General features: G+C 38.9%; 2 protein-coding genes across 3 annotated transcripts; one reads left to right on the top strand and one right to left on the bottom strand.

Annotated features, from left to right (window-relative positions):
• Window positions 1–2,355: 2,355 nt before the first annotated feature.
• ddit3 (DNA-damage-inducible transcript 3) lies at window positions 2,356–6,221 on the top strand. The gene is made up of 4 exons (XM_047347865.1): window positions 2,356–2,508; window positions 3,812–3,874; window positions 4,228–4,435; window positions 4,520–6,221. Exons 3-4 carry the CDS (start codon window positions 4,280–4,282, stop codon window positions 5,297–5,299), a joined length of 936 nt encoding a protein of 311 aa, XP_047203821.1. The 5' UTR covers window positions 2,356–2,508; window positions 3,812–3,874; window positions 4,228–4,279; the 3' UTR covers window positions 5,300–6,221.
• A 77-nt stretch (window positions 6,222–6,298) lies between these two features.
• On the bottom strand, window positions 6,299–26,471 carry mars1 (methionyl-tRNA synthetase 1). Of its 2 annotated transcripts, XM_047347863.1 has the most exons (22): window positions 26,165–26,471; window positions 23,762–23,852; window positions 21,933–22,011; window positions 21,706–21,837; window positions 20,419–20,494; window positions 20,117–20,301; window positions 19,531–19,640; window positions 19,235–19,351; window positions 18,959–19,162; window positions 16,870–17,071; window positions 15,703–15,777; window positions 15,279–15,449; window positions 14,653–14,748; window positions 13,826–13,943; window positions 13,421–13,634; window positions 11,421–11,552; window positions 11,189–11,293; window positions 8,626–8,821; window positions 7,945–8,016; window positions 7,637–7,663; window positions 7,273–7,392; window positions 6,299–6,876 (listed from the first exon to the last, which is right to left on the bottom strand). In XM_047347863.1, the coding sequence occupies exons 1-22, from the start codon at window positions 26,265–26,267 to the stop codon at window positions 6,727–6,729; spliced, it is 2,775 nt and encodes a 924-aa protein (XP_047203819.1). In that variant the 5' UTR covers window positions 26,268–26,471; the 3' UTR covers window positions 6,299–6,726. The 2 variants fall into 2 exon arrangements, with proteins under 2 accessions (XP_047203819.1, XP_047203820.1); XM_047347864.1 differs by lacking the exon at window positions 7,637–7,663 and having other exon boundaries at window positions 26,165–26,461.
• Window positions 26,472–26,573: the final 102 nt, after the last annotated feature.

Here is a 26,573-nt window from a genome sequence, read left to right as displayed (position 1 = left end):
AAAGTACACAAGTAAGACTAAAACTAATTTTGAAAAACAAGGGACCATAATCACGAGTCCAGACTATCTGAAAATGTAATTCAGTCCAAATGTTGTGCTCTAAAACAGAGTTTCCTAATGACACAAAGCAGACAACGACACTGACAAAAACAGACGGGCAAGCGTGGAGAGGCAGGCAGGCTGGCAGGCTGGGAGGGGTGCGGAGAAAGTATGCTGAACTACTCGGCAACAGCCACTCAAGTCGTGACGTGTTCTCGGTGCTTCCTGCAGCGCTTTAACCCGGGTCCTAGAGACAGTATTTGAGCTTTCTATTCGCTACTTGACGCTGTTGCTATGGGGGCTGCGCGCGTTTCGCGGCGCGTGAAAAAAAAGCAGTCCGAGCGCGCGCCCGTGTGTGTGTGTGTGTGTGAAGTGTGTGTGAAGTGTGTGTAGTGTGGTGAGTTTGGGATGAGGGAAGAAGGTGTCAGCAATGGGCTGGAGAGCCCCACAGTCAGAAGTGAAACATGATGAAACTCGATTTGATTCATAGCTGTGGTTTACCTGACTGTTAATAGATTATTGTGTGTCTGAGAAAGCGACCTCGTTAAACTTTGTGGCTTTAACCTCACATGTTCTGGATAAGCTTTCCTGTGTGGTATTTTAGTCAATGTAAGTTTAATTATTTTTTATTGTCACCAAACTATGTGAACTACCTAACAAGCTCATTTAAATAAACATCAATGTTTTTTATAGCCCTAAAAGGCAGTAGGTTTACACATATGATAACATTTTAATTGATTTATTTATGCATTTATTAAAATTATCATTGCTAATTATTTAATTGTAATTGTTTTTCTTATATTTTAATATTAGATTTTTTTTATATTATGTTTAATAATTTATTATATGACATGCAATTGAATTATATTATTTTTATTTATTATATTATATTGTTATATTTACATAATGCATATGATTTTCCCATATTTTAATCAATATATTTTGTTAAATTTTAGAAATATTTTATTTAATGACATTTTTTATACTTTAATCTTTTATTTCAATATTATTTTTCAGTTTATCTATTTTATCTGCAATATATTGTAGATGTTAATATTTTAGTTACATTATTATTATAAATTATTTTCTTTGAAAAAATAAATGATTTTTAATATTATGATTAATATTAATAATCATAATATTAAAATATTAGTGTTTCCTTTTATTTTCACTAGAAAACTTTCAATGAGTCAAATTAATAACTATTAATAATTAATGGGTTTACATAGCCTTAAATTCTATCTAAAAATATTATTATTGGTTTAAATGCTATTCAGCTATTCTTTAAGGTCCACAAAATGTTTGAAAAAACATATTTCTGTAAAATTAAAGTTGTATTCTTGTGATATATGTAACTAGATTTTTTTTTTAAATACAGCTAAACAAATCGATCATCACTGATAGAGCAATGGTCACGCAACACAGAGAAAGATTGAATAAAAGTTTCTATCACCGGGTAATGAATTCTACTGAGTTTCATCATCAACAGCTTAAAAAAAAACACGCATGAAAAATAAGGGACAGTCTGCTGCTGGCTCACAACCAGCCCCGTAAAATTATAATAATTAGATATTTTATAAAATTATAATATTTGACAAATACTGTCCACAGGAGAGGCGTTACTTTGCAGTTACAGTTCACAAAGTGCACACAGGTGATGTTTTTGGGTTTTTTTTTTTTTTCCATCGGAATGTCAGACTGTCGTAAAACAGGTGTGGCCGTCAGCAACAAAAACTTTACACAAACAGCTCAAATCAGAAAGCTCAGAATGGCAACGTAATTAATAAGCACGTCACGGCAAAGTAAGCGCTAAATTGATTGGCTGGGTGATATTAAAAGAAAAAAACGCGTTCAAAACAGTTGCCTTGAAGATAATCGATTCAGCTTTTATGTTCCGGAAGAAAAAGCAATTCTTCGACATTAGATATCCATGCATATATGTATATTTTTAGATTTTTGTTAGAGCCAACAGTGTTTAATAAAACATGTTCTGATTCTGCTGGTGTTATCCCCAGCTAGAAATTGGTTGCCAAGCATTGCATCATTCCTTTCATGTGACTCCCATACGCCCCAAATTCGTCCTGGCCGTCTTATGACTGCATCACAGCTGCTGCTCGCACAAACTATACAGGATGGAGTGAACAGCCAGCCCACACAAGCCCCGCCCAAACAGTACAAGACGCTCATCCTATTGGATATCACCAAGGCAAAGCGCTCAATTCCGCTTTTCTGATTGGTCCCCTCTAACGTCGGTCCTCCTCGCACTGCTAGGTTGTTATGAAACTAACTTCTCATGCATAGTTTGGTTGGCCGCTCTCTCCATATAAAAACACCGCCGGGAGTTTCCGTAAAATCACATTCAGCTGTCAAGACTGAACAATGGTTAACATGAGCTATCACCAATTTTTACTAAAATATCTACAGCCGAGTTCAAGACAGTCGAGAAGGCGAGCGAATAAAAGAAAAAGGGTAAGCGTTGGCTGTTGTTCATTGTTGCTGTTTTGTGAACTTGTAGTCGAGTCGCCTTGGTGTGGTGGAAAGAAAAACAGAATGTGCATGTTTTTTTGGTTGATATACCGTTGCCATTTTTAGAATAACAGTTGCCTTCATCTGTCATAATTGGTATAGAGCTGGTTTGTGTGTCGTCTTCGTTTGTCAACCTCTAACTTTTAATATAACTTGTTTCAAGCGATAAAACATAATATGTTGGTATGATTGGCGACGTAAAGGACTTTTTAACTGTTTTACTGCGCGTCTTTAAACTTGACAACTCATTCAGTTTTTGTTTTAACGATCACACTTACGTCAAACAATAGATAAGACTCCTAAGCTGAAATTCAAAACCTTTTGTTTCAATTTACGGGTTGTTTATTCTAGCGTCTGATTTCTAAAACGAGTTTCCTACTGCAACAGCAGATGTTTGGATTTAAGGATCGCTTTCCCAACCCACTCCGTTCCTTTTCCTTTTGTTTCGCCCATTTCTCCTTCTGGACTTTGATTTCCATGACGTAATTGTCTTGGATTACAATTGACATGTATCTCAACTAAGAGGAAAAAAAAAAAAGGTTTAATTCGTGATTTATTTGATTAAATGACATTTAATTAATAAAAATCAGTTGTGAAAGACTGTGCTCTGAAAACGTGTAACAGAAATCAAAGTGTTTCATTATATAATATCAAAAACCCAATCGTTACCAATGCTTCTATAACATAAAACGATAACTTCAGTTCTTTATATTAACATCAAAAATGTTATTGCTATAACTGGCTTTCAAGATCAGATTCGTTATGATCGCTTTTGTTTAGCAGTTTTAAAACAGCACTAGCCAAAAATACCAGATGTGAGATGAAAATAAAGGCAGAGCTGACAGTCAAACCTGCAGATTCCAGCGCTCCCTTGTCTTCTGAAACCACTTGTTTATCTACCTGAATGTGCATTTGAGAGCCCAAAAAGCAGGGGGCGCAGTGGAGAGCGTTTCTGGTCTTTTGTTTACAATTGTGAAAATAATTCGAAGTTTTTACTTCAAGATTGCCCTTTAAAATCTATTTAAATAGTGCAATAGAAATACGTTTTTAAAATTGTATTCCATACATTATTTATTTTAGGCAAACAATTAATTTCAGACACCTCTTGTTTCCAGTCTGAGCTGGTATTTTACTCAAATGCCTATTTTATGCTTAAAGCCTATCCTTTTTCCATTTGTCAGATTAGTTGCATCTATCTATGTGTTTGTGTTTTTAAATCTAACCTTTCACATTTATTTTCTTTCAGAATTATTGGGATAAGCTGTCTCCAACAAATTGTCAGACTTGATTGACAAGGACTTTCTAAAAGGTAAACAAAACTGACCTACTCATGTCTGACAATATTTTCTTGTGGTCATTTTTATTTAAATGCTAACATTTTAACTTAAAGCATTACCGAATTATCTGTAGTACAGTGTTTTATTTAAGGGTCATTGTTACCACTTTACAGTTTGAGTACTTTAGTCTAACTTGTTTTGTCATAGGATAAAAACAGATTTACCGCTAAGCACTTAAACCTGCTGCAGAACAATTAGGACTGAAATCAAGTTGCAGACTTCTTTTTGACATGTCAGTTATCTAATGTGTAGCTGCTCTGTGCCCTTTTTTATTTGTTTTGTTTTCTAACTCGCCTGCGTCTGGTGGCTGCTCTCTCCCCTCCAGGTCCAGTGTAAACTGTGATCCGAGTATCTGTGTGTTGAGACTGACTGGCGAGATGACTGCCGAGTGGCTACACCTGCCCCCGCCGTACCCCCCTGGAGTAGGGCCGTTGTATGGTGCAGAGTTGGAGGCGTGGTATGAGGACCTGCAGGATATTCTGGGCTCCGACACGGGAGGGGCAAAAATGGCACGTGCCCCCACATGCACCGAGGTCAGTAGTTTTAGAGGAAAACAAATATCATAACTGGTGATGAGTTTAGGTGTTTTAATTGACTATTCCATTTTGTGGTTGTAGAAGGAGCCAGAGTTTCTGGATGTTCTTGAGAGTTGTTCTCTGACGTGGCTGACTGACGGAAACCAGACATGGGCTGAAGGTGTCCAGAGGACAACAGAGGATATCCACACCATCCAGCCTCTGCATCACACCTCGTCATTGTCCTCCTCCTCTTCTTCGTCCTCATCCTCCTGCATGAGTCCAGCTGTTGTAGAGGAACGGCAGGTGGAAGCTGAGACTGGGAGAAATGCAGATAGCTCAACAGGAGGCAGCAGTGACTTGCTGCCTCCGGAGTTTTTTGAGTTGCTCAGTGAAGGAGGCGTGGGAACGGTTGATCCAAGTGGAGCAGTGATCAGCAGTGGCTATTATTATCATCAACACCACCCTGCAAATAACGCCCTTCCTGCATCTCCCTCAGCCAGCGAGGAGGAACTGCCCTGCGTGCCAGATTCTCCATCCTGCTCTTCTTCAGCTTCCCAGTCACCATCTCAAAATTGCTCTCCTCCTTCTTCACCTGTCTCCTCACCCTCAGGCTATTCGTCCTCCTGTTTGGGAAAACGCAAGCGGACCTCCAGCGAGAGGGCTAACGGTGCCTTGTCCTCTTTCTCCTCTTCCATGCAACGCTCATCTTACTCGTCTACCAAAAAGAGTCGCAAAGAAAGAGAGCAAGAGAATGAGCGAAAGGTACAAGAGCTGACCGAGCAGAATGAGCGTTTGAAAGCAGAGATTGAAAGGTTGGGAGAGGAGGTACAGAGGACACGAAGAGCTCTGATTGAGAGGCTGGTCAACACCAGGAAATGAAGGGAAAAGAGACAGGATGGAGAACAGGAAAAAGAAAAAACAAGTCCTATACAATCAGAAGAGCAATGGTGGGGAAAGGTGTGAGAAGAGTGGAAACCAAAGACATTTTTATACGTGACCGTTTTTGGAAAAGAGAGATAAGTGAAGAAAGTAATGAAAGTCAAGACTAGAGGGTACAGAGAGAATGGGCTGCAGTAGCATTGCGGCAAATCAAAAGAAACCGCATGTCTGAAGGAGGAAAGAAAGCTTGAAGTGTAAATCATGCAGCAGATTTAATGAATGTCATTTTAAGGAATGCAAAATAAGTTCCATGAAACAGGAGACATTAGAATGGAACGGGTGCTGATTTGTATGTATAACTTAGAGGTGTTTTAGCAAGAGAGGACATCAGTGTCATCTTATTCCCACCATATTGCAATAAATTGTAACTCCCAACTTTAAGGGCTACAATCAGGCTCACAGAGATTACTTGCCCTAGTTTGTGGAGAGTTTTGGAGCTCAGGAAAGTTTTGAAAGTGCCCAGTGCAGTGTGAGTATGAGTTGTTTTTTAAAATAAAGAAAATTTATACCATTTTTTTATTATTTCCTTGTATAACCCATGGCTTGTTGGTTCCTGTATTTAGATAAAACAAGTAACCTGCGTATACCTTTCCTGCTGACCTTTTCTATTATTGGAATCTGTGGCAGAATTAATCTTCTACTCTGATTTACTATTTTTATATAAACTGTAATATATGCGTAAATACAGTTGTACTGTTATGGCCTATACTGTATTATTCCAACACACTGTTTATTTCTCATTGTAGTAAAACCTTGTTATTCTTAAATATGCATGGATTTTTATCACTCATGGCATCAGATGATGTTTTTTTTTCTTGATTGTACTTAAACATTTGCAATAAAAATGTAAACATATACTTTATCTCTTGTAATGTTTTCCTTTGCTAAACCTTTTTTTGTTTGAATAAAAATAGCACAAACCAAGGTAACAAAAAGAAGTGAATTTTCTTTGCTTAATCAGTTTATTTTATGGATCCAAATAGGTATTTGTAGCAAAGAAAAAACAGTTTTTTTCCAGAGGATATAAAAATCATCTTAAGACGTACAAACGCACCCTCCAAATGCTAATATCATATGCTGACTTTAACACAGGGAGACTATAAAATCAGTTTCTTTTGGTGTAGGGATTTGGAGAAATCCTTCCTTTCTGTATCTGTATTCATTTGACTGTCTCTTTGTGTGTTTTCATTTCCCCGTCGGGAATCCAGCATTTCATTAGTCCTCGGTGCCAACCACACATTGTCTTAGATCCTGTCACGGCTTTGCCTTAAGCTAATACCCTCATCTATACATCTTGTTCCCATTCTCCACTCTTGCCTTCCTCTGACTAACCTTAATTTTGATTTCCTTTTTTCTTTCCTTTCTTCTCACTTCTTCTTGCCCTTCTGAGGTGCAGGCTCAGGGTTCTTCCCTTCAGCAAGAGCCAGTTGTTTCTTAAGGTCTAAAAGTTTGGAAACCTCTGCTGTGATTAGATCCTTCTCTGCTTTCTGGGATTTGAGCGCTCGAACCCTGTCACCCTGTAATTAAAATAAAAACAGAATTTAAGCTTCTCAAAAAGTTTGATTAAAACAACTGGTTGACAATATATCCTGAAATATCAAACTAAGATGAGAATTTATTTTTGTGATTAAAAAAATGAAGTAAAATTGAAAAAGCTTTTATAACAGCATTTGGGGAAAAAAGTTTGATGTCTGCACAAGAAATGTTTCGAAACAGAAATACCAATCAAACGTTGCAGTGCGGAATTTGCCAAATTATTCAAAGGTAGAACTCTCTTTACAATCAAGATAGAAAAACACAACAATAAAAAAAATGGAGTATATATACAAAAAAGCTGAAATTATGTTTAAATGTGTTCTAATGGTAGACCACTGATGGACCAGTACAATTTCGCTGCATGCTAGCGATCTAACCTGTTCAGCTACAGCTTTCGCAAGCTGCTTGGCGTTCTCCGGGTCCGATCCGACCACCGCCTTCACTTCGGCAACAACGGCAACAGCGGGAACAGCAGCAGGCTGAGTGCTGGCAGTATTCTAAAGATGTAAATAGATGAAGACGTGTACCAGGTGTTTATTTGTGGTTATTTCTGCTGACTTTTTTGTTTCTTTGTCTAAAGACTCAAGGCGATGGTGAGATTCTGAGTTATAACACAGCAAACCAAAATAAGTAAAAATTCTACATTTCAAGACATTAAATTAGCTGCTAGTGTTAGTGAGGGCATTCTTCAAAGCAGCACCAGTGTGGACCCACTCCTCACAAACAAACGCCACTCAATACCTTCTTATTAGATGGTTCGTCTTCAGGCTAGAGGCAAGGATTAGGGAGGGATTATTTTTTATCTATATGATGGAGGCACCATACATAATTTATGCATTTAGATACATTTGCTCCCCATCTTGCTTTTAAAAAAGAAACAGTACCTCCAATTAAGAGTAAATTCTAATCCATGATGCGAGTCTGACAGTCTGTGAAAGGCTACACATTATATATTCCCATTTCACTTTTCATAAATGATGAGTCTACATAAATACATGACCAGACTGAGCTCATGCACAGACCATTACGCATCATAAACATCAAATTACCTGCTGTCCACCAAACCTCTTCTTCAAAGCTTCGATCTGATCCGTCTCCAGTTTCTGGAATAATGGACTGACCTGGGAATGAAACGGGTTGGAAATCAGAGGCAGTGAGAGACAATAATTAAAACAGATAGATATGCAGGGATTTTAAAAAACTCGTTTCAGCCTAAGGCTATCATAGCTCATCTTTGAATAAAGTGGATTACGCAAGAAGTAAATAATTTTCTGTGAGATTATTTTAAATTTTTGGTCACACTTAATGAAACACTGCACCAGAGTAAAGGGGTGTCTACATAAGCTTAACATGCTCCTGTTTTCAGTGTCTCCTACTCATTGGATAAAGGTCAAAGCCACCAGACAAGACAGTCTTGGTGTTTAAATGTAGCATTTGAAGGCTGCTGCACGGACAAGATACCACTATTAGACCCAAAAGGTCAACTGGCCTGAGAGAAACTTGTTTGCAGGAAGGTGGAAGTCTCCTCACACTGTGTATCCTATTATTCACAAGTGTGTGTATGAGTGAGTCTGTGTGGGTGTGTTCACAAAACCGCAGCGCTCTGAACAGTCCTGAAATTGTGACACACTGTTGCGTCCTCATTGTATCACCCTGCTTTGACAGTACAGCAGGTTCGTGTGTCTGCACAGGTGCCACTCGTGTTTCGCGTTCGTCAAGGTCACACTCACGGTGCCAATGCGGTGGCCCGCTCTCAGGGCGCACACAAAGGTGCCGGGGCCTTGCAACATGGTATTGATGCAAGATTGAGGAGCATTGAGCTGATCCCTGATTGTCTGGCTGACCGCTGGCATGTAAGGCAGGAGCATCACCGACAGCAAGCAGGCGATATTCACAGAAACACCCGTCACGGTCCCAGCACGCTGCCTGAAAGGAACAAACAATTCACAGCAGTTAATCAGACAGATTGGGAATCTGAATACAGACGTTGATTACAAAAAAATTAAAAACAGAAACCAAAAACCTGATCTAACTTCTTTAATTGAAACTGAAATGCAACAATAACTCCAACTGCTGCAAAAACAATTATTAGCAGAAAAAAGTTAATTAAAACATTTATTTATTAGTCAATTGATAAAGATTCATGGATCTAAGCCTTCACATTCACAAACCTATTTGTTATTCTGATCTTTATAGAGACACTGGAGCTTGCCAACTGAAGTTTTAAAACAGCCTTATCCTAATAAGACTGACGGCTGGTCATCATGGTGACAGAAATAAAAATTAATGTAGAGACGGGAAAAGATCCGGGGGGCTGCCAAGAGGCCCACAGCTGCAATAAAGGAGCTGCAGAAATTCCCAACACATACTGGTCATGTTCTACAGGGGTTGGACAATGAAACTGAAACACCTGGTTTTGACCGCAATAATTTATTAGTATGGTGTAGGGACTCCTTTTGTGGCCAATACAGCGTCAATTCGTCTTGGGAATGACATATACAAGTCCTGCACAGTGGTCAGAGGGATTTTAAGCCATTGTTCTTGCAGGATAGTGGCCAGGTTACTGGTGGAGGAAAACGTTTCCTGACTCGCTCCTCCAAAACACCCCAAAGTGGCTCAATAATATTTAGATCTTGTGACTGTGCAGGCCATGGGAGATGTTCAACTTCACTTTCATGTTCATCAAACCAATCTTTCACCAGTCTTGCTGTGTGTATTGGTGCATTGTCATCCTGATACACGGCACCGCCTTCAGGATACAATGTTTGAACCATCGGATGCACATGGTCCTCAAGAATGGTTTGGTAGTCCTTGGCAGTGATGCGCCCATCTAGCACAAGTATTGGGCCAAGGGAATGCCATGATATGGCAGCCCAAACCATCACTGATCCACCCCCATGCTTCACTCTGGGCATGCAACAGTCTGGGTGGTACGCTTCTTTGGGGCTTCTCCACACCATAACTCTCCCGGATGTGGGGAAAACAGTAAAGGTGGACTCATCAGAGAACAATACATGTTTCACATTGTCCACAGCCTAAGATTTGCGCTCCTTGCACCATTGAAACCGACGTTTGGCATTGGCATGAGTGACCAAAGGTTTGGCCATAGCAGCCCGGCCGTGTATATTGACCCTGTGGAGCTCCTGCTGGACAGTTCTGGTGGAAACAGGAGAGTTGAGGTGCACATTTAATTCTGCCGTGATTTGGGCAGCCGTGGTTTTATGTTTTTTGGATACAATCCGGGTTAGCACCCGAACATCCCTTTCAGACAGCTTCCTCTTGTGTCCACAGTTAATCCTGTTGGATGTGGTTCGTCCTTCTTGGTGGTATGCTGACATTACCCTGGATACCGTGGCTCTTGATACATCACAAAGACTTGCTGTCTTGGTCACAGATGCGCCAGCAAGACGTGCACCAACAATGTGTCCTCTTTTGAACTCTGGTATGTCACCATAATGTTGTGTGCATTTCAATATTTTGAGCAAAACTGTGATCTTACCCTGCTAATTGAACCTTCACACTCTGCTCTTACTGGTACAATGTGCAATCAATGAAGACTGGCTACCAGGCTGGTCCAATTTAGCCATGAAACCTCCCACACTAAAATGGCAGGTGTTTCAGTTTCATTTTCCAGCCCCTGTATGTGACAACAATCTGCAAACGTCTGCTAACGTCCTAACTAAGAGGGCTGAAGACAGAACCTTGTGGAAGAATGTGTCAGAAGGACCCAATCTGGACTTTCTGGGCCACAATTCTAAACCATAGATTTGGCCAAAAAGCAACACTGAAAGAACCCCATGCCTCTGTGAAACATGGTGGTGGCTGCATTATGGTCAACAGTTACTTCTCTTTAGATGGAACTGGGGTTTATGTCGAGGGTGATGAAACTGTGAACAAGCAACAGTCGGTCTGATTCAAAACCTTCAGGGGTCTGCTAGATTTTTCTTTTTCAGTTCTCCAAGTATACACCCAAATCAACACAAGAAAAACTACACCAGAAGATTAAATGGTTGAGCAAGAGACCAGGAATAAATCTAACAAGAAATCTGAACTTATGGAAAGTAGAGTATGCAAATATTAACAAGCCAAGGTATGGGATGCTGATGGCCTACTACTGATCTGTAAACAGGTTATTGCAGTTTTCTTATTTGTTTATATCACTCCCACTAAAAGATTACCTTGTTTTTAGTCAAACTGTAAAGGATACAGATCACATTATAGGTTGCAAAATTTTAACAGGGATGTGAAGACTTTTCAGAACCACTTGTGTAAAACCTGTCTCCGCCATCTCACCTTTCTGACTCTCCCCCCTTTATTTTCTTCCAGGGCTCATTGACTTGAATGTATTGGTTACCATGGCGAGAAATGTTCAGGACGTGTTTCAGGGCATCACGGATTCTGGTGAAAGGTTTCAAACAAACATTAACGCACCACTGAAAAACTTAAAACACCACTAATGTTCTAACTTCATTCACCACCATATCTGTTAAACTAATTTGATTTCTGTCGAAGCTGAGCATCTTACTTGACTTTGTCCATAACTTGGATGTATTGCTGCAGCTCCCAGCCCACCACAGCCAGGAGCTTCTTATCTTCCTGCTGTAGCTCCATCGCAGGCACACATCCTCCAAAGAACTTGGTCACAAACATACCACCTCTGAAAGAGAGGAAGGTTTGTACAGAACAGATTAATACCTGGGAAGAAAACGAAAATGGCCAGTTGGGAAACGAACAGAAAATCATTGAGAAAAGAAGGAGGTGAGGGTGAAACCAGTGAAGGACATGCAGTTTGACTTGCTAATTGAGTAAACATTATATATTTTGTTGTTACACCTACCCCACTGCCTTGCCGTACAGTTATTCAGCATACTGCCTGAATGCAATCGCATCTGAAGCAAGTAATTATTTTAAAGTTTCATGTGTATTTTTTTTTGTCTGATGCAACACCATGTTCAATATTTTATGTGTCTAATCTGGCCCTTTAGACTGAAAACAAGAGCTCTGCAGTTTCAGTAAGCTGTGGTTTTGATGCCTTGATATTGATTTAGTCTTTTATTAAAAGGTAAATGTCAATCCAGAAGCTATTTTTTAAATATACCAACTCTGAAATACATCATATATTTGTTCGCCTAATTATTAGTCAGATTGTATCCTTAATGGTTTTTTTAAACACCAATCAGACTGCAGCCCCAACTCCTTTATCAGTCTGAAAATTAACTGTGTAAGACTGATGCATTTTCATTAATGATGTAGTGACTCAGGGACTGGATCCGGTGAGGTGAGAATTTCTTTTCTGAATTAGCAGAACTCTTTCCACCTAAGGCAGGATGCAATCTACAAGATATTTTTGAACCAATTAAACATCAACATCGCTGCCCGAGACCAATTTCGAAGATCAAGGTACTCTGGAAAAAACTGCTGTGAAATATCTTTGAAGTGGGATTTAGCACTGATCTTTTAAAAAACATTTGAGGCGATGTAATTAGGGCTAAATTACACCATCCCAAATAAATTTAGAAAAGTAGGGTGAACATCTTGTAATAGTTACTGATGTAACAGACTTTTTTCCAAAGAGTACAACACAAGTTGTTAATTGGACTTGATGACAGTATTGCTGCATATTTACTTTGAGTGAAACCCTTGCAGGAAGAGTGAGTAACTTGAAATGCATTGCCCCAGTTTTCCTCTTAAAGACTGAAAACTATTCAAGTAAAACATAAAAAAAACTAATGTGCTTTGCAAAATAACTCGTCCCTCAAAATTTTCCACATTCTGCCACATTACAATCAAAACTTTTCATTTATATCATTAGAATTTTTAAGTGGGCTGCACAGTGGCGTAGTTGGTAGCACTGTTGCCTTGCAGCAAAAAGGTCCTGGTTTTGAATCTTGGCCGAGGGTCTTTCTGCATTGAGTTTGCATGTTCTCCCTGTGCATTCGTGGGTTGTTTCCGGGTATTCCGGCTTCCTCCCACAGTCCACAAACATGACTGTTAGGTAATTGTTCACACTAAATTGCCCGTGGGTATGAGTGTGTGCATGCATGTCTGTCATGTGTGTCTCTGTGTTGCCCAGTGACAGACTGGCGACCTGTCCAGTGTGTACCCCACCTCTCGCCCGATGACCGCTGGAGGTAAGCAGATGAAAATGCTTTAAAATTTCAGCTAGAGCTACAATGGAAGGGTTTAGTTTAGAGTCTTTGAGCTTCTGAACGGTGAATCTCATCCCCAGTCTCTAACAGTCTCCAACTGGTTTTCTTCCTGTTTTGTCCTGCATTCCCACATAATGATGCTGCCACCGCCCTGTGTGTTATGGAGATGTGTGTTCATCATGGTGAATTTATAACAAGGTGGTGAATTTACTAATGAGTTGGCTTTTTTGCACTGGATTTTATTTTAGTGGGTTGCTAAAAAGGAGCTGTATACATATGCAATCCATACTTTGGAAATTTGAAACCCACATATCCTTCCCTTTTAGTTATGCACTACTTTGCTTTGATCTGTCACACACAAAAAAAACACTGTTACCTGTTGATGAAGTTTCCCAGATTGTTGAGCAGCTCAGAGTTGTTCTTTAGAGCCATGTCAGCCCAGGAAAAAGCTGAATCCTGTCCTTCTGGACGCACGTACAGGAGGTAGAACCGCCATACGTCTGAGGGGATGCCAGTGTCCATCGCCATGTCACCAAACACACCAACACCACGGCTCTTGGAGAACTTTGTGTCCTCGTAATTCAGATATTCTGAGGAATTAACAATAACAAATTAAGGATAACGCTCAGCAAAAGTTTAGGTATCAAATCTGGAATAACACTGCTAATTCCAGAATAACTACTTAAGGATCTACTATCAAGTCAGCTAAATATTGTCCTAAATGACATCACATAAATAAATAATAAACTGGTGAATCTGATCAGAGGGAATAAGTGCTTACCAGTGGCCACTAGATGGTTGACCAGAGTGTAGTTGTCCTGGGCTCCCAGTAGGGAGCAGGGAAACACCACACTGTGGAATGGCACGTTGTCCTTTGCCATGAAGTTGTACAGCTCCACCTGGTGGCAGAAACAACACTGAATCTTAAGGATGACATCATATTAGATCATCATGAGATCATCCACTTCAAAGAGGACTTATCCGCTCTACACTTTAAGGGCATCACAGTCTCATAACAGAGCCTCAATCCCAGGGTTTTACATGAAGAGGGATGAGATGAATCAGTGAGTCTTAAGAGAGAGAGAGAGAGCATGTCCCAGTGTGGGTCGGTTCTGTCTGCTTGTACGTCAACATGTTTGAGACCTGTGATTTTTTTCTACTTAGACATTTTTGGTTAATGTGTGGGGAATCCATGAGCTTAAAATATCAAAATGAAGTCACACAAAATGTCAAATTGTTCTGTGTTTTAATGTGAAGCAGATGACAGCATCGCAAATAAGACAAAATTAAGAATTGTACAGACCGCTAATGTTAACACTCATCTTAGGCGAAGGGTTTCTTTTCCGAAGTTCAGCACATTGCTTTTTAAAGTCATGAATGCTTTTAGGTGGTTGGGATTTTACCAAATAAAACCGATTGCTGTATCTGTTTCACATCAGTGTTTAAATGGTGTGAAGAGTCACACCCCGTTCCCCTGGATAGCAAAAAAAAAAACCCACATAGGGAAATGAAAAACACAACTGGGATCTATTCTGGGTGAAAAGGAGGACAAATATCTGTGTCAAGACTGTGCATTAGTCCTTTGTATGGCTCAATGGTGCCTGGTACCTGATGAGGATTTTTCCACCACTTATCCCATTCGTTGGTGTAGTTGGCAGTAATGGACAGATAACCAATGGGTGCGTCAAACCACACATAGAACACCTACAGAGGAACAAAGGCATACAACTGTTTAGGTAAAGACATTACCTGCAGGTAAAATTTTAAATCTAAGGGATATAATCTTTTAGTCATTAAGCAACATAAGATCCACAATAACCTGAACTTCAAGGTAATTTACTCAAACATTTATATGTGAAAACATTGCTCAGTGTTGCTAAGCAAACCAAACAAGAAGAAACATCCCTCAATAAGACCTTGTAAGTATTTCTTCACCAGGTGTTCAAGTAACTTAGCTGAAAGTTAGATATGTTAAGCTCAAATGTACACATGTAAAATAAAACAACTAACAATAAGCACTTCCTGAACAACACGTGCAATTTTAAAGTCGAATCTAATGCAAAGATGCAACTCTATGCAGTTCTCTGCGTAGCCACAGTTCAGACCAAATTATTTTAAAGCTTAAATTGCACTGCTGAAAACATTTATTTCTTTTGGCATTTTACATTTCTCAAGCACAACTGAAGCAAACCCAACGTCTCTGTTTCTGTATTTCACTGTAAGTAAGAGCAAACCTTGTCTTTAAAGTCTGGGTGAGGTACTGGCGTTCCCCACTGCAGGTCCCTGGTGATGCAGCGAGGCTTCAGTCCATCTCTTATCCAGGAGCGAGTGATCTGTTTGGCGTTTGCTGTCCAGTCTCCTGAGCTGGTTGATCTCTCCAGCCACTGCTCCAACTGAGTTTCCAGCTGCAATGAAAAAATTAGCAAGAAATGTGAATTCATATACAACCTATTAGTTAACTCTAAGGTACAGCCTTTGAAAATGTAAAGCGGTCTGTATGAATACATTTCCATAGAGATAACTAACTTACAAATCATGAAATGTATTTTTAGACGCAATTAAACTGGCTTTCTCGTCTCAATTTCTGAGACCTAAAAAGCGCAGTACAGCTACAGAACAAACAAGAAGCAGTATTGCAAAGCAAAGTGAAAACTTTACCTTTGGCAGGTCCAAGAAGAGATGTTTGGAGGAGCGGATTACTGGAGTCTGCCTGCAGACTTTACACTGAGGTTCCTGAAACAAAAATCAACAATTGTTACAAATGAATGCATGTAGACCTCCAAGTACATTTTCCAAATTGATGATTATTTATCTATACAGGAAAAGAAAAGCCTTATAAAAATCCCCCAAGAAAAAAAAAACAAGCCTCCTATGATAGTGAATTTACAGCTACATGTCTCCATATCAAAATTAAAACAAATATATAAATACAGCAAAATATCCCCTCATTTCTCCACCAACAAGTTCACAGAAAAGAAATATTGATTTATGTGAAATAAAAGACAACTTTAGCAGTATGTAATAGTACACTGCAGCTGACAGCTTTTTCATTCATTGAAGCATCAATAGATTTTTGTAGGTTCTCACTCTAATTCCTAATAATTCAACAGTAGAATAAAAAAAGAAGACATTATTGTAGAAGAAATTTGAGTTTAAAATGAGCCAAAGCCACAGTGATGAAGCCTAGGTTTCAGCAAAAGAAGAAGAGGTTTTCGCTTTGGGTCTAATTTCTTATAACTACAGATTTATTTAGCAACAGACTGAGCATAAATTATTCAAGATAAAAAAAAAAAATCATAAACAAATAAAATTCTAACTTGTTGATGGCAGATACCTCATTGTTATCTGCAATACCCAACAGTGAGATTGTTAGGTATTGCCGATGCCTAACAATCTAACCTAATTTGTTTTTATATACAACAGTGTTTACTTATTTTTTGTAGGCATATTTTATGTACTTTATGTGCACATTGGTAAATAGAGCAACCTACAGTGATTATAGTTGGTTATTCACATCACTAATGCATTCCTCTGTTCTGTAACAACAGTAATGTCTATAAAAACCGAGGAGCCATAACATTAAGAGAAATGTGTCTGTTGGTTTTTTTGGTCCTATTTACTTTTGATGTAGACATAATTCATTAACATGTCAAGACTTTAACGATAAAGAGGAAAACAAGAAGGTAGCATGTGTGAAAATTATTCTGTTATTGTTGCAGCCGTAAAACAAATTTGATTTCTTTTTTCTTGTTTTTGTTGTTATAGAAGACAATGAAGAAAAAGTCATTTTTGACTTCTAAAGCCACTTCAAATACACAAACTTACCCTGAGCTCCACGGCGTTAATGAGACGCCCACATTTGTCACACTGATCACCTCGAGCTTCTGGATAGCTGCAGTGGGGACATGTGCCTTCTACGAAACGGTCAGCCAGGAAGCGCTGACAGTTTTCACAGCGAAGCTGCTCCACCGTGTCTTCGACAAGGAATCCGTTCTTGTGGAGTCGCCAGAAAATATCCTGAGAAATCCTAACAATTGGAGGATTTCCTTAATACCATCAGTACTGTAGTGAAAAATACTTTGCCAGATTTTTGAACAGGTAAATAGCACAACAGGAATAACAGTCGGGATATGTCCTCTATCTTGTCAGTTTTGCTATTGAACGTATTACATCTGTTTTGCTACATCTTAACATAAAAAATGTAAATATACAAGATCTATATACAGTCGTTTATGTATTAGAAAATCAAGAATGGAGTTCCAGATACAAGCGAAAATACCTTAAAAACTGAAGCTATACAGCAGTGATGGTTTGGTTGCGAGCTGGTAAATCTAAAATCTAAGAGTTAACCCTCCAGCACTTCAAGGCCAAAGTCTTTAATCTGAGGGGCTGTTTTTATTTCTTAAAAAACAGGTTGCTGGAGCTTGATGTTTGATGGCTTTTAAAGTTGCTCTATATCAAAGCAAAGGCCTTAAAACAGGACTTTCGATCCTTGTTATCATTTTAGGGGTACAAGCACTTGGATTTAGGTCTGAGCTTCTCTGCAGAAAAGTGCCTCACAAATGGATGCCATGTCCCATTTAAAGAAAGCAATCTTTGCAAAACAACATCCTTCTGATATACAAACAACAATACAAAATCATAATGTCTTAAACACAGACTGATACATATTCCAATGAATTTCTCTTTCCACAGTATCTCAGTAACTAGCTATCATTTTGAAAGTCAAAATGGCACCTTCCATTCAGAAAAAAAACATATGATTTACATGTGTGGGATTTTTGCACAACATGTGAAACCCTAGGATTTAACATAACGTCCATGTGAAACTCATGGGATTACTTCTGGTGCCCATGTAAAGTTTCCCCTCTACAAAGGTGGATCTATGATTCCTGGTTTTGGAGAGCTTTGATGAAAAAGTGTAAAAGATACAAAACGGGCAGCAAATATTTCTTTAAATCTGTGGTAAGATTGCAGTTTGTCAGCCAATAAGTATTTTCCAAAACAGTTTTTAAGCAGGAGAATGTGATAATTATATTGTGTAATAATATGTGAAACATAGGTGGGGAACTTTTTACATGGAAAATATTTTCTGGCATGTTTCAACCTTGGGAATTTTATTGAACAGTAAAACCTTCCGCATCTGGAACATTTTTCCCAAGTGTTTCACATGTGTAAATTATATTGTGTCTTAACATGTGAAACACATGGGAAACCATCCACATGTAAAATCTTTTCCAACATGTTTCATATGTGGAAATCATGTCAGGTGATTACATGGGAAGCACATGTGGAATACATTCCACATTTAGAACATTTGCCCCTATATGATTCACATTTGGAAATTATACCATGGAGCATCATACGTTTCACATGGTGAAACGTTTGATCATGTAAAGCACATTTGTCATAAATTTTGCTAGTCATTTTTCCGTGAGCTTTCTGGGGTAATCACACATGGAACATGTAAAATTCATGTATTTCTTCCATCAAGATTTCCTAATTTGCTGACTTTTTGCAGCTTCTTAGAATCAAAATCAGATTTTGAGAATATGAGTGAAATACATTTTTAAAAGCAGAAACAAACATAGAACTTTCCTATGTTGTAAAATCTCAAACAAAAAAAGCAGAACTTTCTAGTTAAGAAGGCTAAACTTTTGCACCAGTATGAACAATATTACAGTAATCCTATTGGACGTTATGTAATTTTATAATAGGTTGAAATATGCTGATCCTTCCACTCCAAATCAAAAGCAACTGGTGTCAGGATCAGAGCCCTAAAATCAGGTTTTGATAACTGCTAAAGAGTTTCATGTTAAAAAATGTTTTTTCCATGAAAATTCTGTAATACTTTTCTGAAATACAGCAAGTTTTCTTTTCTCTTCCTGGGCCGTAAAGAGCCCAATACACTCACTGTGTCTGCTTCTCTGTGGTGGTTCTCCCAAAGAAGTCAAAGCCAATCTGGAACCATTTGTAGATGCTGGAGTGAACAGCATGGTACTTGTCACATATCTGCTTGGGCGTCAGGCCCTCCTCTCTTGCCTTGTTCTCGGTAGCTGTGCCGTACTCATCCGTGCCACAGATGTACAACACATTCCACCCTCGCAGGCGGCCGTATCTGGGAAGGGCGAAGCAACAGTTAGCGGTGCAACAGAAGAGGTGTAAGAGAAAAAGGTATTTAAATTCCCACCTGGAGAAGACATCTGCACTGAGGACACAGCCAATGATGTTACCCAGGTGGGGAACGTTGTTGACATATGGCAAGGCACTGGTGATGAGGACGTTCCGCTTGCTCTCTTGTGGCATACTGTTTGGGGACAAAATAGCACGAACATTTAGAAACAAGTAGTTTCTGGATAGTTGCTTTTCCATCTTTACATGATCATTGCATGATAACATTATATCATACTCTCCCATGAGAAATGAGCTAGATTAAAACAATGAAACCAACATAAAACTTTGAGTATTTGAGCATGCATCACTTACATTGGATGTTGTTTATCTGTTTCCTGGGAGCAGGCATTTAAATCCTTCCTCCAGGTGAAAACCGCTGCTTCCATCTCCTTCTCCGAAACAACACACTCACCTTCTTCACTCTAAACCCAAAACAGAGATAAAGATTTTGTGAAAAAAATTGCACTCACCTATAATCCATTTTCTTCAAAATGAGCCATTATTGCTCTTCTTACATATAAAGAACATAAAGATCAATGATCACTTCATTACTGCAGGTTAGGACTTACTTGGAGAATACATCTGCTTCACATGACAACAGGTTGAAATCAAGCTGTGCAGCAGTTTTAATAATAAAATTTTAACCTTTAAGGTAGGAATGCTACAGGCAGCAAGCCTAAAACCACTGTTGCATGCACACGCCGTAGAGCTGTTTAATTTGAATGGCACAATTATAGCTTAAAAGAGAGAAAAAAATATCCCACTAACCTAACATTTAAATTTTTCTTAAGGCACACTCACAGGTGAAACTAGTGTTAGCTCTGAAGTTCAACCAAACCTATACTTTTCAGTATGAACCTAAAGTTTGTAAAAGTCAAAGTGATGATCTAGCAGATACCTCAGTAGGTTTGCTGTTGCATGGCTGTGTGTCTCTGCCCTGGTTGCTCTGAGGTGCAGGCTGCTTCTGCATGTAGCCCTTCATGGCCTCCAGGCCTTTTCCCTGCAGCACTTTCTGAGCAGCAGACTGACAGCCACGCATGGCAGCGACACGGTCAAACCAAGCCTTCGCAGACTTATGATCACCTAAAAGGCAGGGAAATAGAAAGAGAGGAAACAAGATTTACGAAAGGAAGGTTAAAGATTGCAACTAATAAAAATAAGACACAAATTAACTGCTTTGTAAAAACAAAATGAACTTACCCAATGTTAGAGCTGAGTCAGATAAAACAGGGTGTAGTGCACCCCATAAAACAACATCAGCAACTGAAACAGCTTCCTGCAACACAGCAAAGCTTAATTAACATTATTTAAGAAATAAACACAGAATATTTCAAAATAATAATTTGATAAAGAATAGCACAGTATCATAATTAATACATAATCTATGTTAATGATTGTCAGTTTCTATAAAATAACTGATATTATTGAAGAGACTGATTCGTTCTTATAACACTACAGCACCACAATAGGCCAGAAATGAAATAACATGCATACAGGTCCAAAAGAATGACATCTGTTTGTTATGTAGATATTTTAATTGTTTAATTGTTCCTTAAAATATATCCATTTGCCTTTCAGGCTTTGTAAAGTGAACTGCTGTATATTCTGTTGAGACAAAGTGGATCCAACAAGACGGTTTACAAAACTGTCTCAGCTCTATCAAACAAAAGCAAAGCACTTCCAAAGCTTTAATCGAACGCGTTTGATTTAGGTAAAGTAAATTGTAAAGAGGTAGGTAAACTGTGACAGCTTGAACAGTGGAGTTGACCTTAGAGGAAGTGGCCTTTGTAGGAATTTGCTAATTCCCCTACTAGCCATGCAGGCTTATATGCATTGGGTTTATAAATATTAATTTTTCCTTCTCTTTGTACCTGGAGGTCAGATGTTCTGAATTCCCAGTTGAAAAAACAACTAGAATTCCCCCTTAAGTCCAAATTCTGACTGGGAATCTACTGGGATAGTGCTGTATAACATGTATATGTAAATATGTTCCTTTCAATAATAATATATTTCTCTCTATTTTATGCTTTAAAGACGCAATATGTTTCTTTTGTTTTTTAATGCACAAAATGGAGAGAAATATATTGCTACTAGTAGTTAGCACCCCACTGTTTTCCAACTTGCAAATAACACTCCCAACCAGGAAGTGACATGATTTCCATCTCTGAGCTCCGACCTCAGAGACAACACCATAATTTAAAACACACAAGGACATTTTACAATAAAAAAATCTTCAATTATTATTAAAGTGTGTATTAATTCTTATGTCATGTAATGTCACTAATATCATCTTCCACCTTTTTAAGAGTATTATGCAACTATAAGTTCTTTCTTCCATTCCACCATATAAGACAGTAGCATAAAAGAAACTGTCCACGCTAAAAGAAGATTAACAAGAAATTCAATTGCAGCAGCCAGGTACAAAACAGGAAAGAAATACCATAATAGTAAGTAGTTAAAGAAACAAAAAGTTACAAAGTTACATACCCCAGTTAAATATGTCCTGTTGGCCTTGCACAAGCTTTGGTCCAAGACATTTAGGGAACCCTGAAGGACGCTGGACACCTCTGAACCTTTTCCCTGAAGCACCGCCATGTGAAGAGCGCGTAGCAGTACAGGCTGTGAAATTAAAGCAAAACAGAAGCTTATTTATTCACAGTTTATTTCCATGTTGAGATGCGTTAAAAGGAGTTTGTACAACAGAACTAATTTACCTGAAGAACTGTGGCTTCCCACTCAAGCCACTGGTTGCACTGATTACTGGATTCTTGTCCATTTAACTCAAACAAGTATCTGTGTGGGGAAAAAAAAAAAAAAATAAAAATGTTTCTGTGAAACACGTCATTCAGAAGCAAAAATTACACGTACAACTGAAACCCGATACTTACATACACAGAAACAGACACATAACATTTGTTCCTCACTGTCTGACATTAAATCACACTGCACATTTCTTTTTAATTAGTTCAATTAGGATTATCAAAATTATTACAATTTGCTAAATGTCAGAACAAATAAGAGGGAATTGTGTTATTACTTCCTTCAAATTCAGAAGTTTGCATACACTAAGACTACTATAAAACACTTATATGTCTTATATGTGGGTTCAAATCCCACATCCCTGAAGGTCCCATGTTCTTCTGTTCAAACAATTATATACAAACAGCAGTTAAATGCCCAGCCATCGTTCAGGAAGGAGACAGGTTCTATGTCCCAGCAATGAATGTGATTTGGTCCAAAATGTGGGCTTTCACCCTAGAACAAAAGCCAAATATCTTCTGAAGATACTGGCTTAAGCTGGTAAGAAACTATCACAATCCACTGTGGAACAAAGGCTGAAAGGCCACTCAGATAAGGTAGAAACCATAATTCCTAAAGCAAGACATAAACTCACAGTCGCAGTTTGCAAATGTACACAGGGATAAAGACCTCAATTTTTGGATAGATGTCCTGTAGTCTAATTGTCCTGTAGACACAAGTGGGGGGATCCACTTAAAAAAAATAGATGGCATCATAACATGTAAACATTGGCCCTGTCCCAATACCCGCACTTCCACCCTTGTGTCCCTGAATCCCGTTGATAGCCCCCGCCCCCTTTGTGCCCCACATCCGCCCTTCGGCGAAGCCCACATCGAAGCGGACTTCGCCGAAGTATATTATCCACAATTCACTGCGGCAGATGACGTTCTGAGCAAAAACCAATCACAACCGTCAACGTAACCAGCCATCAAATCAGAATAATAACAACTGTGTAAACTTTAGACAGCAAGCCGACAAATATATTTTTTTACTGGTTTTCCAGACTCAACATTGTTAGGATACCACTGGGTTCAGAGTGAGTCTGGGCAGTCAAACAAACACTGACACAGCGAGAGTCTGGTGTATAAGCCTCCGTCGCTTCCTGCACTTTCTTCTCCTCAAAACAATTGCTTGTTGCAGTTTTTTTTTAGCAGCAAGACTGTGGAAACAGCGCTGGTTCCCACCCTTTTTGATGTTGTAGTTACGGTGCAGAGGTGCAAGTCGATGACGTAACCCATACTGTCCCAATTCTCCAATTTTGCACGCTTGTAACCTGCGCACTTCAACCCTTACATGCACTTGTACAAAGTAAACACTTCATAGAGGGGCGTAGGGTGTAGTGTGGGTATTGGGAGAGGGCCAATTATGTGGCCAACAGTGAAGCAACATCTTAGGACATTAGCCAGGACGTTAAAGCTTGGGCCAGAGCTGAAAGGTGTAAGCAGCTCCAAACCTGACTCCGTTACACCAGTTGTGTCAGGAGGAATAATAAAAGCTAGCGGAAGGATGCCCAAATCGCCTGACCAAAGTCATTGCAGATTTAAGGCATTTATTTAAAATAAGGAAATGTATGTAAACTTCTGAATTTGATAAGAGCAATCTAAAATGCTCTCACCCATTAATCAAGAGATTTAGCAGATACAAATAATTTTGGTACTCCTAACTGACCTAAAACATGACAGTTTGAGTCTCATTAAACATCATCAGAGCAACAGACTTCAATATTTACATGCAGTTAATTCACCTGCAAATAGTGTTGGAGCTGAAAAGGTGCTTCCCACTGGGCAGGAGAAGGGCAGGCAAAGCAGGACGGCTGAGGAAAGGCACCACTTTCTCTGAAATTAGAGAGAAAAACGATCAGGAATTTATTCAAAAATGTCACATGTGAAATGTTTACTGTTTTTCAACAGTCAGTGTTTATTTTATTGCTCTGCAATGCAATGTTTAGGTTTTACTTCAACAAAAGTTAGGAAGAGTAACTGCACTCTGTGTCATTTCTAATAGGGGTGCACCAATTACAGTTTTCTGGCCGATCACCAATCTTTAAAAAGCCTGACCTGCCAATTCAAATTTTGGCCAATACTAATAATTTTTTTATAACTGAAACTGTGAGGTGTTATAAGTTCACAATACACCTTCAATGTTGCAATATTATTTCATTGAAAAACATTGAACAACACCCATGAAATAATAAACTTGTTTTAACTTCACATGATGTGGTGCTCTCAAATATAAATGACACATTTAGAGCATTGCAGTTGCTTTAGTCTTTCATTTTTCACCTTTTAAAAACTAACAAAACAGGTTAGACAAGTAGATAAGATTGGTGAAAAAGAATGGTTTCACATGTAAGTATAGCTAGCCAATCACCCAAAGGTGAAGGAAATCGGGGCCCATTGATTGGCGCACCCCATATTTCTAATGTTTTGTGTATTACTACATGACAAAGACAGTTTGGCATACAGCAGGTCATAATCTTCACCTGATTCTGGTGGCACCATGAACAAATCCTCGAAAACCTCAATAAAAAAAAGCAGTATTGTAAAGAAAGTTTGACCAAAATTTCTTAGCTCTGATTTGAAAAACTGATAAGTTCATACGGATGACAAGTAATTGAAGTCATGATGTCTAAATGTGGATTTGTAAGAAGTGTTTTGAACTAATCATTGTTTTCTATGATTATATTAAGATAAATGTATAAACCTTTTTTAATTTATAAAATGTTCCTTTAAAATATATATGTAAATATGTACTTGGCTATTTATGCATTTATTGGACTGTGGCCCCTATTGGTCCTCCATAAAGACCACATGCATGACGGGATGATTAAAACATGGTTTGTGTTAAAATAAAATAACCCAAAAATGCCCCCATACATAATGTATAGGTGATTGTAGTGTAAAGCGCTTTGGGGTCTCTGGCAACTTGATAAGGTGCAAGTGCAGGCCATCCTCCTCCTCTTTATATACTCTTATGGACTACCACAAGCAAATATATGAAGACAACTCTGCAGAGGGCAGGCCCACATTTTCAATAAAATAAGCCATAAAAAAGGGCGATGCTCATGGAGGGGGGCATCGTCCAAGTGTCTCCTGCCAACAACTTAATGCTCACCTTCTACCGATGATACCCTATTTTACCCTGTTTAACCCTATTTTTCTCCTAGACATAGCTACTGACTGAGCTTAACTGTAAGTGCTCTCTCTCATACTCTAAACTTGAAAACTGGCTCAGAGTTTATCAGTTTTTTTCTCTCTAGATGAAGACACTAAAGGAACGACATCCATTAACATTTTACTTTTCCTTCCCATAGAAAGTACTCCTGGATCTTTTTGTGTCTCTACTCTGTTCTCTCAAACCCCCAGTCGGTCGTGGCAGATGGCCGCTCACACTGAGCCTGGTTCTGCTGGAGGTTTCTTCCTGTTAAAAGGGAGTTTTTCCTCTCCACTGTTGCTACATGCATGCTCAGTATGAGGGATTGCTGCAAAGTCAACGCCCTACATGCTCATCCAATAGGCGTGACGGCTACAAGTCACTGACTTGATGCAATCTGCTGGGTTTCCCTGGATAGAAAAAAACTTTTTAACCAATTTGAATAAATAACTGGATCTGACTGCACTGTTCGATAGTTAGGATTCATTGGAATGTATGTACCTGATTTGAAATCTGTATGATTCGACTGAATTGACTTTGTGAAGTGCCTTGAGACGACATGTGTTGTGAATTGCCGTTATATAAATAAAACTGAATTAAATTAAATTGAAAAAAAATCATCTTGTTGCTGTGATAAACTCAGGTTGTGTTTAACTTAAATTTAATAGCTATTATGAGTGACACATAGAGGCCTAGTGACCCTTCATGAACATGAATACTAAAACAAAACACGCACAGAAGTTATGTGTGTTTTCTAGCTGCTTCTCAGATACAGTTGCTGTTCACACTCCATTCATTCTCACACTGACACACAGGGCACGTAATGGAGGCTAGTTACACCGCTAGCTTGGTCCTTACAGTCACAGCTGTTGGTAACTGCGCACAGTCGACTCAGTTGTAACTTGACATGGTGTATATATAAATATAGTATATAGAGTATATCACTTAAATATAGTAAAATAAACAGAAAATAAATAAGCTAACCATGACTTACCTTCGTGGCTGATGAACTGAACGCCGCACTGAACTCCTGTCACTTCTAGTGCAGCCAACACCTTCAGACAATGCGGGTTACCTTCACTTACAAACAGCTCCATTAAGCCGGTGGCAGCTCCTCTCGGTATTGGACTGTACTCTGGGTTTATTGTTTCTGTTTTTATTTTGCTCTGAAAGAAGAACACAGGTGACTCTGGAACTAACTTTGCCGGCGTATACTGTCCACGCTGATGCAAGCGCTGTTAGATCTGCCAAAGATGGTGGAAATGTAGTTTTGTGGTCGTCCGTATGCCCTAAACAGAGACAGAGATAGCTTTGTCAAAAGACTACACCTCCCACAACCCTTTCCCCAAAGTGTGGCTCGACTGTTTTTGGGTGGGCTTGTTCTGTTGATTTAGATCAGTACC

This window comes from Girardinichthys multiradiatus, chromosome 20 (genome assembly GCF_021462225.1).
Source record: "Girardinichthys multiradiatus isolate DD_20200921_A chromosome 20, DD_fGirMul_XY1, whole genome shotgun sequence".
Lineage (NCBI taxonomy): Eukaryota > Metazoa > Chordata > Actinopteri > Cyprinodontiformes > Goodeidae > Girardinichthys > Girardinichthys multiradiatus.
The sequence above is the reverse complement of the archived record's forward strand: the minus strand, read 5'-3'. Positions and strand labels throughout refer to the sequence as shown.